Raw genomic sequence first — 20443 nt, forward strand, 5'->3', positions numbered from 1 at the left:
TATGTTAGTCTTTTACCTATCTCTAAATGGTATTGTTTGCCTTTATTGCTGTTAATTTTTAGGATTTCTAGTTGGAATATTAATATACCTTCAGATAGAGCATTTAGAAATATTTTATCCCACTCTATTAGTAACTGTTGACTCTGTTTACATTTTCTTTGGATATACAATATTTTTTTATTTTTTAGGGAGTTTGTATACTCTTCTGTTGCCTGTGTCATTGAAATCATATCCAAGAAATCACTGCCAATTTCAATGTTGTGAGGTTTTATGACCCAGATTTTCTCCTAAAAGTTTATAGTCTTAAGATTTATATTTAGGTCTTTTATCTATTTTGAGTTAATATTTGTATATGGGATTAGGTAAGGGTCCAATTTTATTCTTTTCCATGTAATTATTATGTTTCAACAATATTTAGTTAAAAGATTATTATTTCAACCACCAAATATTCGTGGAAACCTTGTCAAAAATAACTTGACAATATAGGGAAGAATTTAGCTCTAGGCTTGTATTTAAATCCAATGGTTTATATATCTGCCTTTAGAATAGTACTACACTGTTTCAATTATTGTAGCTTTATATGGTTTGAAATCAGAAAATATATATCTTCTAGCTTTGTTCTTTTTCAAGATCGTTTTGGGTATCTAGAGACCATATTCCATATTAGGATATATTTTTTTCTGAAAAATAAATATATAAATATATGATAGTTTCACCTAAAAAAATTGAAAAAAAATATTCTCTGGTAAGAAAGAAAGCCAAAAGAAATATTGAAATGTTATCTTTAAGTCATCAAAAGCTTGGTATCAGACAAATGAAACTGTTATGTGAGATTATCATTTTTAAGTTTGGATAAATTGCTATAATACTAGATGTCAACCACTAAGCCAAGCATGGGAAGGAGGGATGGGGAGAGAATGGGGTGGGTATCGGGTGGGGGCTGACTGGGCGATGTGTGCATGTATGTCTACAAAAGTTTGTATCCCACTATGATGTATGAATACAGTGCACCAATAAAAAATAAAATTAAAAAAGAATACTTTAGTTACAATGATCTTGGACTAGATAAGAGAAAACGAAATAAAACCACTTAAAATATTGCGAAGCAAAATTCTTACAACAATCTTAAATTTGAAACCCATTCATCTACATTTAGCACCCAAACCCAAGAGTAAAAATTTAAAGGAAGCTGGGTGTGGTGGCGCATGCTTGTAATCTCCACACTTGGGAGGCAGAGACAGGAGGATCACACAGGTTTTAAGCCAGCCTCCCTGGCTTAAGAGACCCTGTTTCCAAATTTAAAAAATATATATAAAATAGGTCTGGGAGTGTAGCCCGGAGGTAGAAGGGTTTCCAGGAATCCCAGTATCAAAAAAAAAAAAAAAGTTAAAAAAAAATGAAGCTTGGTGTGGTGGTACATACCTGTAGTTCCAGTATTTGGGTAGCTGAAACAAGAGGATCACAGGTTCAAGGCCAGCCTTAGCAAATTAGCAAGAATTAGGTCTTCAGCAACCTAGGAAGACCCTATTTCAAAAGGGCAGGAAGTGTAACTCTCAAAGGCTGAATGTCCCTAGGTTCAATGTATAATACGAGAGAGAGAGAGAGAGAGAGAGAGAGAGAGAGAGAGAGAGAGAGAGAGAGAGAGAGAAAGGAAGAGAGAGAGAAGAAAAGACAGTTTAAGACTAGGTCTTAGTTAAGTTATATTTCTTCTGAATGACTATTTCACAACCATAATAATTTTGTGAAAACCACAAAATCTTCAAGAAATTTTAGAGTTCCTAATTATACAGTGATTTAGGAATAGAAGACTGATAATAAAATAATCTTCAAAACATTTGTGAAATTTGGCCAATCTACACAGGCTAAGTATCCTTAAAACTTAATAAAAATTTTCCCCATTACAAAAAGTTAAATAGCAAAAATCAAAGAAACAAATTCTACATATTGAAATTTGAAATTTACAAATAATAAATACACACTTTCAAGACCAGCGGACTTGGTCCATTCTTCCAAACAGGCTTTTCTCAGACACTCGGGGGCAGCAGAAAGATAGGTAATAAACGCAGCAGATAGCTGAGCTCTTTTAGGAAGAGTAGCTAACTCCTCTGTTATCTCTGCAACCTGAAAAAAAGAGAGATGTATATGTATATGCTCTGAAATTAAAGAAAATAACAGCTTCATAGATTATACTGGGAACTAGGGTAGGTTAGTGTTGTCCATAGAAAGCTCCTTTCTTGCACATATGCCAAGACAGTTGTTCCTTGGGGTTCCGGTCATACAAGCCAACTAAGTAAGCCAATGCTGATATCACTGCTTCTTTAGTCTAACATATAAGGCCTCTCTCTGAGTGGAGACTGAGGTGGGCCTGAAAGCACTGTGGAAAGATGTCATTCGCCCAATTGGCCACTATTGGACAAAACAGAGGAGGCACTGCTTCACAAAGCACTGTGAGGGACAGGGATGCTGTCAGCCCATCACCACTGAACTCTTCTTGGAGCAGTCATTAATCTCTGCTAAGCTGTCCTCAATAAACTATGTCTTATATCTCTAGGCACTTTCTCCAGCTTTTCTGCAACCTACCCCTTGCCCTAGCACAACTGGGTTGTAAATGAGAGAATTAGTTTAAGTGATAACTCCTTGTCTTGAATATAATAGTTGAAAGTTTTAAATATCAATACGATCTCAGATCATTTTATATTTTAAAGTATCAAATCCTGATGTATTTGTAGAAATAAACAAATTTTGTGCTTGAAAGCTCCTAAACACTAATAAACACAGAACTTTAATCCTAACTAGTTAAATGTTATGAATTTGCATCACTTCTAAGTTAAGATTAAAATACAGCAAAGGCACAAAACAAAGATAAAGAATAAAAAATCACTAGCATAACTTTAGTGAATATAAGACATGAGGCTGAGAAATACAGAGAGGTAGAGTTGGACAGATTGGGAGAGGTTTCCATGCAGTGCAAAGGATTTTCTGTTTTAACCTGGAGCTCAAGCCTCTGAAAGTGTTTAGGCAGAAAAAAAGTGATGCAATCAGTAGAACATACAGGAACTTGCTGAAATTTTATTGATAAGACCACCTAAGCTCAGAAGACAAAACCAAGAATAAATAAATAAGATTGCATTGAATTAAAAAGTTTCTGCACAGCAAAGAAAACAATCAGAGAAATGCAAATCATAACTACACTGAGAGTCCATCTAATTTTAGTTAGAATGGCAATCATCAGAAATACACAATAATATATGCTGGTGAGAATGTGTAGAAATAGAAACTTTTGCATAAATTTGGTGTGGTTATAAATTAGTAAAACCACCATAGAGAGCAGTACAGAGATTCCTCAAAAAACTAGAAATGGAACTACATGGGACCCAGCTATAATACTTTTTGGTATTTATAAAAAAAATACAATATTATAGCAATACATATATACTCATGTTTATAGCAGCAAAATTCACAATAGCCAAATTGTGGAACCAACCAGTACTGCCATCAACAGATGGATATTGAAAAATGCGGTTTATACATATAATAAGGTTCTATTCAGCCATTCCAGGAATGATGGTGCATGTCTGTAATCCAAGCATTTGAGAGGCTGAGACAGGAGGATTACAGGTTCAAGATCAGCCTAAGCAACTTACCTAGACCCTAAGCAACTTAGTGAGACCCTGTTTCAAAATAAAAAAAAAATTAAAATAGGGCTGGGGTGTATCTTGAAGCTAGAATAACCCTGGGTTCAATCCCCAGTACCAAAAAACAAATCTATTCAGCCATATAGAAGAACAAAATCATGTCACTTGCAGGAACATGGATGGAACTTTAGAATATTATGCTCGGTGAGATGGATCAGACAATCTCAGAATGCCAAAGGCATTATGTTTTCTCTCACACATGAAAGCTAAAGAGCAAAGGGAAACGTAAAGGACTTTAAATAATGTGAAGAAAAACCTGTAGAAACATGGGAGGAGACTAGGGAGAAAATTAAAGAAGGGGAAAAGGAAGATTATGTAAGGAAAAAGTTCTTATAATACTATGGCAATATATTATGGTATTATTACCAATTTCGTTAACATGTATGAGGAGGAGGAGGCGGGAGCTGGGTGGGACGCTCAAGAAAATAAACCAGAGCTGTGTGCCTGTATGTTTGTATGATACTGAAATTTACTACAATGTATAATTGTAATATATTTGTAAAAGCATTACAAATCTTAATTATATATCTTAATTATATATAATTCAGCTGGCAAATGAAGGATGAACTAATTGATGGTTAGATAAAAGGGAGATAAGTTAGGAGAGCCCAGATGAGGAAATTAAAAGATTGGCCTTTAAGACAGAAGACATATATGAAGAACATTTACAAATAGTTATAACAATTAAAAAAGGAAGAGTCTAAGATAACCCAGAGGTTTTTTTTTTTTTTTTTTTTTTGGTGCTGGGGATTGAACCGAAGCACATCCTAAATCTGAAATCCATTCCTAGACCTTTTGCCCTTTCAATTTCTCTATTTTTTTTTTTTTTTCTGAAGCTGGGTCTTGCTGAGTTGTTGAGGACCTTGCCAAGTTGCTGAGGCTGGCTGGAACTTGTGATCCTCCTGTTTCAGCTCCCAAATACTGGATTTACCTACCACATTCAGCAAGGCTTTTCATTTTGATGACTATAAAAAATATGGCTTCAGGAAATTACAAATTAAAGGAGATTTGGAATGAGAAAAAGAAACATTAATTTACATATTTGCATTTGGCTTCCTAAGAGACAAATAAATGCAAATGTCTCAAGTGTAGATGGAATTATGAATTTTGAATTCTGTATGAAATATGGCTCTCATCATCACCATGGTAATAGATGATATTAAGACTGGACGAGAGAAAACTTTGTTCCATTTCAGGAAAAAAAGAGCTGAAGAAGGAAATACTGAAGATAATTAGTATTATTGGGTGAGGAGATGAGAAGGATCAGAGGAGAGAAAGAAACTGGTTAAACAAACAAAAGCAAGAAAAATAAAACTACCAAAGTCGATATAATTGAACATTAAAAAAAAAAGAAATAAATGCCCAATAGTGTTGAATCCTAAAATTATTCTCCTAGTACAGGTAAATTCAAAAAAGTCTCTATGGAATACTCTTTCCATCAGATCACTCTCACTCTCTCTCACTCTACACACACAACATATCATGGGTTTTCTGTGTTATAAAGGGAGACCTTATGACTCTGATCTCAGACAAACCTGGGCATTCCATCTTTTGTGTTCTCTGTCAAGCTGATTAATTAAGACTTCTGCAGCTCTGATTGTTTCCTGTGCTTTGTTTACTTCAGCTTCAAGTTTGGCAGCTTCTGAAGTCCTGCTCTGAAATCTATAAAAACACTACAGTTTAATTAAAAACAAAAAGGATTTAGAGATATTTAAAGATATTAGCATTGGGTAATTAAGTATTCTTTATGTCATAATTTAATTATAATTCCTCTGTGCAAAATATCATTAATAAGTCAGACATGGTGGTGCACACGTGTAATCCTAGTACTTGGGAGGGTGGGACAGGAGGATTGCAGGTTCATAGCTACTTGGTGAGGCCCTCTACAACTTAGTGAGATCCTCTCTCAAAGATTGGGGGCATACCTACATGTTTAGGCTTTTGTTTCTATATAAAGGATAAAATAAATGAATAAATAAATAAATAAATAAATAAATAAATAAAAGTCATGTGTGGTGGCATATGCTTGCAATCCCAGCATTTGGAAGGCCAAGATGGAAGTTTTTCAGTTCACAGACAGCCTCAGCTACTTAGCAAGGCCCCTCGCAACTCAGTGAGATCCTGTTTCAAAAAGTATAAAGACTAAAAAATAGGACTGGGTATGTAACTCAGAAAGAGAATGCCCCTGGGTTCAACCCCAGCACTGCAAAAAATAAATAAATAAATAAATTAATTAATTAATTAAAATTAGGGGTGAGGGTGTAGCACGGAGGTAGAATGCCCAAGTTTACTCCTGAGTAACAAAAATATGCATATATATTTAATAAAACAAACATACCAACACATACATCTAGAGTGTATCATTTTATACCTCAAAAAAGCAGGCTACCATATCCTCCTACATTATATACAAATTTCTCAATATGTCATTTAAAGCGCTGTTCTGAGATTGATCAGATCTATCTAATTTCTTTCTATTCCAATCCAACAAAAATATATGTCAATATCTGAAAATGTTTATATTGTCAGAAAATGTCATATCCTTTATCTCTTGTGTTCCTCAGGATGTTGCATTTTCCTGGAATATTTTCCAACTAATCCCTTATGCCTATTTGAAGCCTCACCCAAATCCTCTTAAGCATCTACCTAGCAAAGATATAAATATAATTTCAAAATTCATCTCAAATATCCAGTCCATCATATATAATCCCGTCTTTAGTGCATATTTGCCAAAGTTGAAAATTCTTTTGAAAAAGTTTTTGGAATTACTTGTAAATTTTACTATTTTACTTAATGTAACATTTTTATTCTATATAGTCATTCAATAAATATCTAAGAGCCTATAATATGTTCAGAATTATACTGAACAGTTTTTAAAAATAGCATTTCACTTAGTCCTAAAAACAATTACAAAAAGTTATATTTGCATTATACTTTTTATATTACAAGTATGGAAACTTAGAAAGAAGTTATTGCACAAGGTTTCACTAGTCATCAGTAGCAGATTTAAAATTTGCATACAAAAGCTGGGCATTTTAACACACACCTGTAATCCTAGTACTTGGGAGGCTGAGACAGGAGGATCACAGGTTTGATGACAGCCTCAACAAGTAGTGAGACTCATCAACTTAGTGAGATCCTGCTTCATAATAAATTTTTTAAAAATAGGGCTGGGTGTGTAGCTCAGAGGTAGAATTCCCTGGAATTTAATCCCCAGTACCACAAAAATATATAAATAAAACAAACATAAAACTCACATAGAAGTATGCCTACTTAATGGAACATTAAGTTCCATGCACTTTACAGTACATGTTATTGCCCCTCTACTCTTTTCTTTCCTCCCCTAGACATAAAACTTTAGAACTGAGCTGTCCAATATAATAGCCACTAGCTACATATAGCTATTAGGTTAATCAAAGATAAATAAAATAAAAAGTCAAGTATATATGTATGTATACACACACATATATATACAGAGAGATATATGTATATATATATATGTATGTGTGTGTGTATACACACACACACACACACACACACACACACACACACACACAGAGAAAGGAGAGAGAGATTGTAGGTACTCAGTAGTCACATATGGCTATTTGCTCCCATACTACACAGCACAGATTATAGAATATTCCCATCAACTCATAAAGTTCCATTGTATGATGCTGCTCATCAGAACCTAGAAACAGAAAACTGTGTCTTTATCACTGTAACAAATTAATAACAACCTTGTGCCTGGCTTTACAAAAAAATATTTAAATTAAATCAACTTGCAGATTTCTGAACAAGTTGAATAAAAACAGCCAAACCTCTCCTTAATTTTGTCAAATTAGAATTGACAGATAATGCTTCTTTTTCAATTCCCCTATTCTTTATTGGTATCTAAAAAAATAAGACTGCCATAGACCAGAACTGATTAAAACTTAAGGACCATGAGAAGTAGAATCATGGTGACCAGCATTAGAGCATTAGTTTTTTGGGTTTTTTTTCTACTTTTTCTGCGGTACTGGGGTTTGAACCAGAGGCACTTCAGCACTGATCAAGTGACATCTCCAGTGTGTGTGTGTGTGTGTGTGTGTGTGTGTGTGTGTGTGTGTGTGTGTGTGTGTGGTGTGATTGAACCAAAAGAGTTTTTTGTGTTTTTTGCTTGTTTACAACTAAGCTCCATCCCAATTCTTTTTTATTTATTTATTTTTTTGTGACAGGATCTCCCTAAGTTGCTGAAGGTATACTGGAATTTGCAATCTTTCAGCCTCAGCCTCCTGATTAGCTAAGATCACAAGCATGTACCACCGTGTCCAGTTAGTTCATTCTTGATGACTATACAATGGAAAGGTCATTGTGTTCACTTAAAACTAAAAGTTAATTACAAAGATTTTTGTTAATACTTTTTCCAAAGTATTGGTAATATAGCATAATGGATATAAACTGGAACTTTATGAAATTAGATAAATCTAAAATCAAATTCTGGCTTAGTCATTTATTACCTGCTCACCTTTAGCCAAATAAACCTTTCTAATCTAATATGAAAAAGAGAATAATAATATCTACCTACAGCATTGCTTTAAGGAATAAGAAAATAAATACATAAAATGCGTAGTACAAACCTGACATAGCAATTGAATGAAAAATGGAGTCAAATCATTGCTATCAAACACAAATTACTCAATACAATTTATAAATTAGCTGAATATTCAGTATTGACTTGAGCAAATGACAATGATAATATATATTTTCTTTATGCTTCTATAATAATACTCAGAAAAAAATAAGGTGATTTCTTTTCTAAATTTCTAACATAAAAAATTAAAAACACAGTATTTATGAATTTGAGGATTTCTTTCTTCTCTATAAGTTATATATATATATATGTCATATGCATTATATATTGGATTATATATTATATAGACATGATTAAGCATAAATTATAAAGCATAAAATATTCCTATAGTAAAAAATATTCTTAATAAAATATTCCTAAGTAAACATATTTACTTATAGAGAAATATTATATATATATACATATATATATATATATATATCCATCCCAGGGGCATTCTATCACTACATCCCCAGTTCTTCCTATTTATTAATCTTTTTAAAGATTAATAACAGGGTCTCACTATGTTACTGCACACTGGCCTCAAACCTGTAATCTTGCTGTCTCAGCCTATCAAGTACTGGAATTACAAGGGTGCACACCATACCTAGCTAAGGACATATATTTAGAATACACACACACACACACACACACACACACACACACACACACACACAGAAAGAGAGACAGAAAATTTTTTCCTGAACATACAGAAAAAAAAAATCATAGTATTGAGAACCTAAATTTTTTTCTTGGTACAGTAATTCTTTCTTCCAAAAACAAAAACAAAAAACAAAACATAAAAATACCATTTAAAAAAAATCTGTAGGCAGCTAGGGGTATAGATTGATGGTAGAACACTTGTCTAGCATGTGCAAGGTCTTGGGTTTCTCAGTACAAAAAAAAACTATAGTTTATAGAAAAGTATTACTCTCATAAAACTAAAAGCAACCATAACATATAGTATATTTAATCATATATTCTCCAGCTTTCCAACTTTTCACAATCTTAAAAGAAAATATTCCTATATTTATAATAACTCCCACACTAAATAGCAATCACAGTCACCCACAGATACATAGAAATCTTTGCCATAAATCACATTCATGAAGTATCCTTAAGTATAAATATAATATCTGCATGAGGAAGGTTTTATTCAACATCAAATAGAAAAAAACCTTAAGAATATAGAAGTTTTCTGACATGATAATGTACTCTTGGAAAGTTTATAGAATAGCTGGTAATCACATCATATGACACAAAGAAATTTTAAATCTTAAAGTCAAAATAAAAAGAAAGGCAGGCATGGTAGCACATGCCCACAATCCCAGTACTTGGGAAGCTAAGATAGGAGGGTCAGGTTTTCAGGTTCAAGGACAGCCTTAAATTTTAGCAGCTTAATGAGACTCTTTCAAAATAAAATATGGTTGGAAGTATATGTTAGAAGAGGTAGAATGCCCCTGGGTTCAAGCCAACATATCAATACATTTACGTACACATGAAAGAAAATAAAGAGGAATGTCAAATGTAAAGACTCCCAGCATTAATATTAATTCATTACATTAAATCCCTATTATTCTATTAAGTTACTAGTGTTTGAGAATTTATGTAGCATTAGCTATACAAATGCAGACAAAAGATTTTCATTCTAAGCAAAATTTTTCTTTAAAAAATGTCTTCTAGCCGGGCATGGTGGCGCACGCTTGTAATCCCCGCGCTTGGGAGACGGAGAAAGGAGGATCACACTGGCTCAAAGCCAGCCGTGCTGGCTTAAGAGACCCTGTTTCCAAATAAAAATAAAAAAAATAGGTCTGGGAGTGTAGCCCGAAGGTAGAAGGGTTTCCATTATTCTGTACCCTTCCAGATTTTAGACTGATATATTTAAAAAGAATTAACAACAATGATTGTGACTACAATTTTCAAAATTTAAAGTCTGTTGAGGTATATATTTCAAGTAATCTAAAGTATAATTCAAAATTTGACTCACTTCTCTTTGAGTTCTGATACCTTTTGACCAACAGAATTAAGAAGTTCCTCTAGTTTCTTTTTTCTGTCTTCAGTTTTCTTCAAATTCCTAGAATATAATCCAATATTATGTCACTGTCATTTAGATTTTAATATTAAATAAATATTTTAAAATACAATCTTACAGTCAAAATATGACAATAAGACCATCAATAGGTCAATACTATAATATTTTTATTAGTGTTTAATTTGAGAAGCAATGCTAAAATTAAAAGTGTTTTATTTAACATAACAATCATACACTTTTAGGATTTTATATTAAAAATCACTAGTGCATGTAGACTTCTGGATAAAAATGGTAAATATATTAATTTATCTTTCCTCTTTTCCAAAGCCCTACGAAAATGAAACCAAAGGAATAATAAAGCTGCATATGACAAAGGTAAAGATAACAGAAAGTATAGCAAGGGATACATTTCAATTACATTTTAAAAAGTAATAAATTACATACAGAACACAAAGAGCTAAATAACTACATGAAAGAGTATTTTAAAAAGCAGAATTGTCCAGGAGACAGTATGATCACAGGTTCTAGGCCAGCCTCAGCAACTTAGCTAGACCCTCAGCAACACTGTGAGATCCTGTTTCAAATAAAAAATAAAAGGTCTGTGAGTATAGCTCAGTGGTAGAACACCCCTGGGTTCAATCTCCAGTATAAAAAAAAGAAAAGAAAAGAAGATAAAAGAAAAGAAACAAAAAGAAAACCCAGCAGATTTCCAAAACACTCAGAAAATGTAAACAATAACAGGTACCTATGAACATAACGATAAAGCTACTACAGAGGCTTAATAGCTGATATTACAAAGTTTGACCTCAAATTTTCTCTCTCACTGAAAGCAGTCTTCTTTTAAGCTAACCCAGAATGCAGCAAGATATCTTACAACCCATTCAACTCCAACCACCACTACCCATACCCTACACAGATCTGAAGAGTCTTTTAGAGAAAAATGAGTAGTACCCTCCCTCTAAAAATTATTCCCAAATATAAGGAGTTCCCATACTGGCCATTGCACTCGACTACTCAGCCAAGATTAACAGTCAAGCAGCCCAAACCACATATTCTGAAATTCCATTAAATGTGCAGGACTTCATTGTCTGTTAGTAATTAACTGTGAAGTGGGGCTGCTGTTCTGGTATCCTCCCCTCCTTTATACTTTGGGTTATACTGAAAAAAATAAAAAGGCTAAAATCTGTCCAGAGTGCGAAGTTAAAAATGTAAAAAATTGAACAATCAAGAACAAAGCAAACCTCTTTTAGAACAAAAGAGATAAAATATAATTCTGACTAAGCAATGATAGTAAGTTAGACGACTAAACTCAAAACAGCAAATGGTTAAATCATACTCCTACCTGCCTAGACACTATTTTGGAAACTATATCCTGAACATTTCCTAGAATTTACATGATGAAAACCTATATACAAGCCCTAAATTCCAAAACCCTGTTTATATACTTTTATTATCATTATTTTATAAAGCTTTGGCTATTTCTGAAGGGACAATTTATCCTTCCAATAACATGACAGAGAAAAAGTGAGTAAGTCCAACTATCCAACTTGTATTGCTTTTTTCTTTTGTGATGTTTACTTTTAAAGTTGTATTTAAGTTTTACCACTGTCAGCTTCCTTTTTAAAAATAGAGAAAAAATAAATAAAAATAATATGACAAACTCAAAAACTGATGAGAATAAATGTTAGAATTGTTTATATTTTATCTTTCACTTACGATTCTAATCCTGCCTGTTCAGTTTCCAAAGGCTGAATTCGTTCTAAGACATGGGAGTACTGTACGTTGGCTTTCACCCAGGCAGCCAAAGGGGCAGCTGCAGTACTGGCACGCTTAGCATTCTAAAAAAATCCATTAGGAATTATTCATGAATCAATTCCAAACAAATGCAAAGTTCATTTAACATGCTTCATTTAGACATATATTTAAAAACTAAATTAATGAAGTTTTTATTCATAGCTAAAATAAAAACATAGTGGCCTATTATGATTAAAAATACAAAGTCTAGTTTTAGCATAAAATAATTTTTGAATCATATAAAATCTTTCACATAAAGATGTTTTATTCTATTAGTCCCATTTATAAAGAATACATGTGCCATCTACAACATTGAAATATGAATTCTTTTTCTTCTAAACATGTTATCTATAATAAGAGCAAATGTGAAGCTATTCTTATTCGTGTCAAAGAAATGTACATAATATTTTGAATAAGAATAATACTCTAAAAAACACCAGAACCACAGAATTAAAGGTGTCCACTATAATTTAACGCAGTCATCCTAATACAGATACATGTTATTATATATCAAATATACTGGAGGAAAAGCATAGCAAAAAAGCTAGAAGTAAAATGAAAATAAGTTGGAAATTTAACACTGACAGCAAATACTAAGATTCAGAAAGAAATTAGGGTAACAAATATCCTGCTACTTGGATTCTAGTTTATCTAATTTTTCTAGTAAATGTTTCCCAACTATAATACCTATAGCTTTTTGTTTGCTAATTTGCTTTTTAATATTAGTTTTTAGGTGCTCCAAAAACTCATAATGACGAAAGATCTTATATTAAAATTTAGAATATTATGTAGAATGGGAAAGATAATTTATGGTATAACTTACTTTTGGATCAAAAGACCCTTTATTTTTATAAAGAAGTTCTTCAACACTCTCTCTTATTTCTTTTGGGATATTCCGTGCATCAAAGGTTGCAATGTCTTCTCTCACACCTCTTTTAGCAAGGAAACTAAAATTAAAGCACATGAGTTACAATGAGGCTAAATGAAAATATATAGTTTTGAAAAAGTCAGTTTTACAGTCTATCTAATGTCCATTAATAAACTATAGCAAGAAGTAAAATTCTAGAATTAAAATCTTTTTATCCCAACCACCTCCATATTTGTGAGCTGCTGGGTACGTATATGTTTTAGGAGACACAAGAAAATATTTTGATTTCTTTCTGAGGCATTTATAATTTCCTCTCCTACATCAAAAGAGAAAAATCTTTACTGTCAACCTATATTCCAAACACAGAATAAGTATCAATACCATTCCTAACTCCAACAGTGTGAGAAACCTAAAGCTGTATGGGTCCATGGTTAGTTAATACTCACCCTTTTCTAATTTATATCCCTGTATTATTTATAACTTATCTACTTTTTATCTCTATCTCTCCTCACTACTCCCTGATAACTATAAGATTATGCATTTATGATTTTATTAATAAATCACAGTAAATCTGAATGCTTTGTGGGGATCAAAAAAGTTACTAAATTTAATAAGACTTCTGAAACATTCCAAGGTATACTTTCCATCCTCTTTTGAAACTTTCAACAGTTATGGAATAAGCATATATAGATATGAGTAAATGATTACATAGAATATCTTGAAATTTTCAGGTAAGGTACATAACCATATATTTAGATAAAGATTGGTTTGAAAAATAAAAGATATATTAACTATGAAAGAAAGTAGAATTCATTGCGGAAATACTATTTTTTATAAATTCAAAAACCTACCTTTTCATGCTCACCCAAGAGGTATCAAAGATACCCATTAACCTTAAAACTCCTTCAAGAATGTCTCGGATTACATCAGGTGGCATTCGCAGTGAGCGAATTTCTGAAAGAGATTCTGGCTTAATGTTTCCAACTGCTAGTTTAGCTTCATTAACTAGAGGCTAAAAGAAAAAAAGTTTACTTTTAAACATGTATTTTAACAAATCAAAAATTCTTTACAAATATTCTAATCTTTTTGTCATCTTCTTCAAATGACTGTAGTTACTAATCTTCTCTATTTTCACATATAAAAATGCTTTAAAACACAAGCAAAAAATGTTCAAGTTGAACAAATAAGGCATCATGCCACTGTAACTAAAACATTCTAAATTGGAAACCTAACTTGTTTTAAGACAATGCAATTTTAAGAGATTGAATAATTTAGGACTAGTTGGGAATTTAGTCAACTCTGGAGAAAGTTTAATGATTTGTCTTTGTTTATCTACAATACATTTTTCCCTCTACAATCAAACAAACAGGCTTATATAAAAAAAACATTATTTTAAATTAGCATCTTAAATTCACTTACTTTCCTTGGAAGATTTTCTTCTTGCATTTTTAAAAATAAGGAATATTCTGGTAGAATGCCTCTTTAGATAATACTATTACTTATTTAGACAATACTATTATTAGAAAATAATTTGAGCTATAAATAATGTTTAAATTCCTTCAAACAACTGGTAATCAAAAATATAGATGGATCTTTGTATTTTTTAACTTACCTGTACTTCTTTTAATTCATCGTCAATCTTATTTTTTCTTTCTTCAATTTTAACAACTTCTTCTGCTATTCTGTGCTTCAGTCTTTCAAGTTCTGTCTTTTGCTCACTAGCATCCTATAGGAATAGTTAAATGACAATTTAAACTATTTTAATGCACTAAATATTTAAAAGTAGGATACCAATAATATATCATTTTATTTTTATTTATGCATTCATTTATTTATCTTTTTTTTTTTTTTTGCGGGCTTGGGGATGGAACCCAGGGGCATTCTACCTCTGAGCTACAACCCCTGCCCTATTTTTTATTTATTTTGAAACCGGGTCTCACTAAGCTGTGGAGGGCCTCACTAAGTAGCTGAGGCTGTCCACAAACCGCGATCCTCCGGACTCAGCCTCCCGAATGCTGGATGACAAGTGTGCGCCACCACGCCCGGCTTTATAACTTATCATTTTAAATGTTTATTTTATTAGTACATTATAACTACACATCACGGTAAGGTTCAATGTGGATAAAAGCACACATACACACAGCTCTTTGCATACTTCCCTCCACATCCAACACCCTGCTCCTCCTGCTACATATGTTAGTGAGATTGGTAATAATTTATTTTAAGATAACATTATATTAAAAATTTTTCTAAAATTCTTTTAGAATCTATGTCATAAGCATTTCCAAAGGACCATAAACCAGTGACATATTTACTCTATATTTACGATCTGTAAGATTTCTGTGCTTTATTTTCTTCACTTAACAAAACAATAAATGCCAATGTAAATAAAATTTAAACAAGTCAGAATAATATATAATTTTTGAATGATTATAATAATACACATATTGAGATTTAAAACAACCATGGAAGGTCAATATTATCCTCATGTCACAAATAAGGAAACTAAAAAAGCATAATATAAATAAGAACTAATAATCCTACAAAATAACTAATATAAGCTTGTGGTTCTACTACTTTTATCTTAGACACTAGTTCATTGAAATCATGAAACATTAATAATATGATAACAAATATCTAGGAAAAAGTGAGTGAAGATTCAAAGAATATTAAATTATATATTAATATCATATGACCCTTTCACTCATGAATGCAAAAATCAAGGTGTTAGATTCCCACAATAAGGCAAATGTTTGATATTATAAATGTATGTTTTGGTTTATTTATATTAAATGAAAACCAAAGAAATTCATCAATAACTATTTCAAGATTTCTTACAACTGTGCTTCTTAACCATATTATAAGCATTTTGGAAATTTAAAAACTACCAATGCATGATTTGTTACTGGCAAATATATTGATATACTTGATCTGAGAGCAGTTTGGGCACAGAAAATTTGGAACCAGGTATTTCCACTCTAACACCAAAATTAGGAATCACTGATCACCAACTTTTCTTTTCCAATTCTAACGCTTGGTATATTACGATATCAGCTCAAGTGGAACTTTCCTACGTTCCACAAACATTTCTGTCTTGTATTTCTCTCTATATCCACATTTCGAAATCTTTCAGGGCCCAACTTATGTATTCCTTCCTTTATTATCTTTCAGAAGAGAAAGATAATAACCAATAATTCTGGATTTGTTACTATAATGAGTTTTATAGCATTTATTTATTTATTTAGGTGGTACTAGAGTTCCTGGAAACCCTTCTACCTCTGGACTACACTCCCAGACCTATTTTATACTTTTTTATTTGGAAACAGGGTCTCTTAAGCCAGCACGGCTGGCTTCGAACCTGCGTGATCCTCCTGTCTCCGCCTCCCAAGCAGGGGGATTACAAGCGTGCACCACCACATCCAGGTGTTTTTATAGTATTTAATTATACTTTTTTTTTGCAATGAACCTAAAATTGAAGTTGCTGTATCTCCAGACAGTACTTTTTAAAAATACCAAACAAAACCAAAATTGTTATCTTCTAAGTTTTCCTTCTGGATTTCTGCTACGTATTTTCAACTACAGTCTTAGAAACATTCCTTAGAACAAATCAAAGAGTAGCATAACACTCAATAAATATTACTAATGGTAATAAGCCTGACAATACACAAGGCACAAAGGATGCTGAAGATTTTCATAAACATACAATGATCAACAGTGTTATCCTTTATATAGCTTTAACTTTTTGATATTTCAAATTACTCTTTTACAATAAGAAGTAGTGGATATTTTACCAATTAAATGGCTAGCTGCTTTAAGTAATTTAAATAATTTGGTTCCAGGATGCCCTTGAAAAAAAATTATGCTAAACTTTTATAGTTTCAAAATTACATTTATATGTTTGACATACTACTTGCGAGGTTAGGAAATGTCTAATCTGATTTCTATCATTACAATTTGTTTATATAATTTTATACAAAGAATATTATACTGTATGTAGATTTTTGTGTCTACTTTTAGCATTAGCATAATGGTTCTGAGTGTTATTACATGTTGTTTTTACCTCTCTTAGATAACAACCTAAAAATAGGATCGCCGGGTTACATGGTAAGTATATATTTAACATTAAAAGAAACTGCAAAAACTTTGAAAAGTGGTTGTACTATTTTGTACAATTACGAGAGTTCCAAATACTCCCCATCCTTTCAGCATTTCATATTCGCAGTCTGTTAATTTTTACCCAGGTAGTCAACGTGAGGTGGTATCTCACTTTGGTTGTAATTTACACTTCCTTGATGATTAGTGATGTTGAGCATCTTTCACATTAGTAGCTCTTCACATATCTTTTGTGAAGGTTCCATTCAAATCTTTTGCATATTACTAAATGAATGGCTCTTTTTAATTTTTTTTATTGATGTATTGTAGTCATACATCTTAGTGGGGTACAAGATGGTAGAGATATACATGCTCACATCACCCAATTAGCCCTTATCCAATACCCACCGATTTCTTTTTTGAAAAAATAATATTGAGTTAAAATACTTTTTATATATTCTGAATACAAGTCCCTCATAATATGTTTTATAAGTATTTTCTCTATGCCTTTGGCTTATCTTCTAATTACATAATTTAGTTACGAGATAATTTAAAATTTTTTTTTTTTTTTTTTGGTGGTACTGGGGTTCCTGGAAACCCTCCTACCTCCGGGCTACATTTCCAGACCTATTTTATATATTTATTTGGAAACAGGGTCTCTTAAGCCAACACGGCTGGCTTCAAACCAGCGCGATCCTCCTGTCTCTGCCTCTCAAGCGCGGGAATTACAACCGTGCACCATCACGCTGGGAGAATTTTTAAGATTTTGATAGTCTAATTTAACATTTTTTCTTTATATATTTTAGCATCACATATAAGAAGTTTTTGCCTTACCCAACATAATTTCCCCTATGTTTTCTTCTAAAGTTTTACGTTTAATGCTGTGATCTTTATCTAGAATTTTTTCTTTATATATGAATATCCAGTTACCCAGCACCATTTTTTTAAAAAAAAAACTATCCTTTTCCTAGTTAATTGAATTTTTGTATAAAATCAATTGCCCTTTTATGTACATGTCTATTTCTGGACTCTATATTCTCCCAATGTTCTCCAGTCCCAATATTATACGAATATCTGTCTCAATAACTAGAGCCTTACAGCAAGTCTTGAAATTCTAAGTCCTTCCCAGGCATGGTGGTGCACACCTATAATTTCTGGGTTGGTTTGAGTTTTGTTTGTTTGTTTGTTTGCTTTTTGTTTTTTGGTGGTACTGGGGGTAGAAGCCAGGGGCTTTTTCTACCTCCAGGCTATACTCCCAGACCTATTCTATATACTTAATTTGGAAACAGGGTCTCACTACGTTGCTGAGAACCTCACTAAGTAGCTGAGGCTGGCTTTGAACCTGGGCAATCCTCCTGTCACAGCCTCCCAAGCGCTGGGATTACAAGCATGCAGAGGTTAATTCCTGTGTTTGAGAGGCTAAGACAGGAGGATCTCAGTTTTTAGGACTGCCTCAGCAAGGAGTGACACTCTCATCAATCTAGTGGGACCCTGTTTCAAAATAAAAACAAAGAGGGCTGGATGTGTAAACCAGAGGTAGAATGCTCCTGAATTCAATCCCCAGTAACACACACACACACACACACACACACACACACACACACCCCACAACCCTAAATCCTTCCAACTTTATTATTTTAAGACTTTTTGTGCCTTACCTTTATGAGATATATCCATTAGTCTTTAAAATATTAAATGTTAAGAGGCATTAGAGTAGTAACTACTGACAATATTCGCCACATAAATGTTGTATGCACATGTGAGATATATTCAAGGAGATGGCACTGACAATTTTTTTAATTTTTTTATTGGTGCACTGTATTCATACATCATAGTGGGATACAAACTTTTGTAGACATACATGCACACATCGCCCAGTCAGCCCCCACCCGATCCCCACCCCATTCTCTCCCCATCCCTCCCTCCCATGCTTGGCTTAGTGGTTGACATCTAGTATTATAGCAATTTATCCAAAATTAAAAATGATAATCTCACATAACAGTTTCATTTGTCTGATACCAAGCTTTTGATGACTTAAAGATAACATTTCAATATTTCTTTTTACTTTCTTTCTTACCAAGAGAATATTTTTTTCTATTTTTTTTGGTGAAACTATCATATATTTATATATTTATTTTTCAGAAAAAAAATCTATCCTAATATGGAATATGGACTCTAGATACCCACAACAATCTTGAAAAAGAACAAAGCTAGAAGATATATATTTTCTGATTTAAACCATATAAAGCTACAATAATTGAAACAGTGTAGTACTGTTCTAAAGGCAGATATATAAACCATTGGAGTTAAATACAAGCCTAGAGGTAGAAGGGCTTTCAGTAACCCCAGTACCAACAAAAATAAAAATAAAAAAATAAGCATTTGATCAATTGTGGTGACTGAGCTGATTATAAACACTGATCAACTCTTCCAAAAAAGCACAAGTCTGAATCAATCTGACTCAGTATGGATAAACACTATTTTTAAAATCTAACATTTAGGCATTTATACTTTCTGTATTGTTTTGCATTTTTCCATTCACTCAAAAATTACCTGCATTGATACTGTAATCTCTTGAAGGGCGGCATCTGCTTCATCTTGCTTAGTTTTAAGTAATATACTTTGTTCTCCAGCTTTTCTGTTCAGTTCATCCACAAGAGCTTTAGCTTCATTTAATTTAGATACCCCAGCCTAAATCAATAAAAAAATTAATTAGCAATATTAAAAAGAGAACCTTCAAACACACATAGTAAATAAAACCCTTTAAGAAAGACTGAGCGAGTGAACACATTAAGTGGGTACATATGAATCATTAGCAAGTAGACTAGCAAGTAGACTTAGCTTTTCTCCTTACTGTTATGATCACCAATATTTTACCTGTAAATGACTCTGTCTTTTTAATAATTCCTTTTTTTTGCTGCTACTAATGGCAGAGTATACATGTAGAAAGGTCATATACCGACTCGGGGTGGCACCATATGCTTTACAAGACTCATGGATTAGTAAAAATGATTTTAGAAAGTCAGAGTCAACTAGAAAAAGACAAAAAAATTACATAATTATGATTCATTAAAATTTTGAAAATCTTAATTATATTTGTTTAATGTTAAAAACTCCCATCCTCTACAGTTACAAATATTATCTCTCCTTAAAAATGCACAGGAATTCCTAAACATCTATTCACAATTCTCATCTTCCTTAATAATCTGAATTATATAGTGTCAGTGGCTCCCCATCCTTCTCCTGTTTTCTATTTTCCTTGAACATTTTTATTGTTGTAAGAAAAATCTACATGTTGACATAACACAAATTAATTAGGACTATATAACACATTCAATTGAAATGTAAACGCA

At 32.4% G+C, this 20443-nt stretch overlaps 1 protein-coding gene across 2 annotated transcripts in view; it reads right to left on the reverse strand.

Annotated features, from left to right (window-relative positions):
• DYNC2H1 (dynein cytoplasmic 2 heavy chain 1) overlaps nt 1–20443 on the reverse strand; it is a gene marked incomplete at both ends in the record, with an annotated part of 293921 nt that overhangs the window by 159839 nt on the left and 113639 nt on the right. For both annotated transcript variants that reach the window (XM_080694845.1, XM_080694844.1), the window contains 9 exons: nt 1980–2121; nt 5231–5357; nt 10292–10378; nt 12053–12174; nt 12954–13077; nt 13850–14010; nt 14611–14724; nt 19644–19781; nt 19968–20122. In XM_080694845.1, coding sequence (XP_080550971.1) covers nt 1980–2121; nt 5231–5357; nt 10292–10378; nt 12053–12174; nt 12954–13077; nt 13850–14010; nt 14611–14724; nt 19644–19781; nt 19968–20122 — 1170 coding nt within the window. The remainder of the gene's footprint in view (nt 1–1979; nt 2122–5230; nt 5358–10291; nt 10379–12052; nt 12175–12953; nt 13078–13849; nt 14011–14610; nt 14725–19643; nt 19782–19967; nt 20123–20443) is intronic.

This window comes from Muscardinus avellanarius (genome assembly GCF_963383645.1).
Source record: "Muscardinus avellanarius genome assembly, chromosome: 1".
Lineage (NCBI taxonomy): Eukaryota > Metazoa > Chordata > Mammalia > Rodentia > Gliridae > Muscardinus > Muscardinus avellanarius.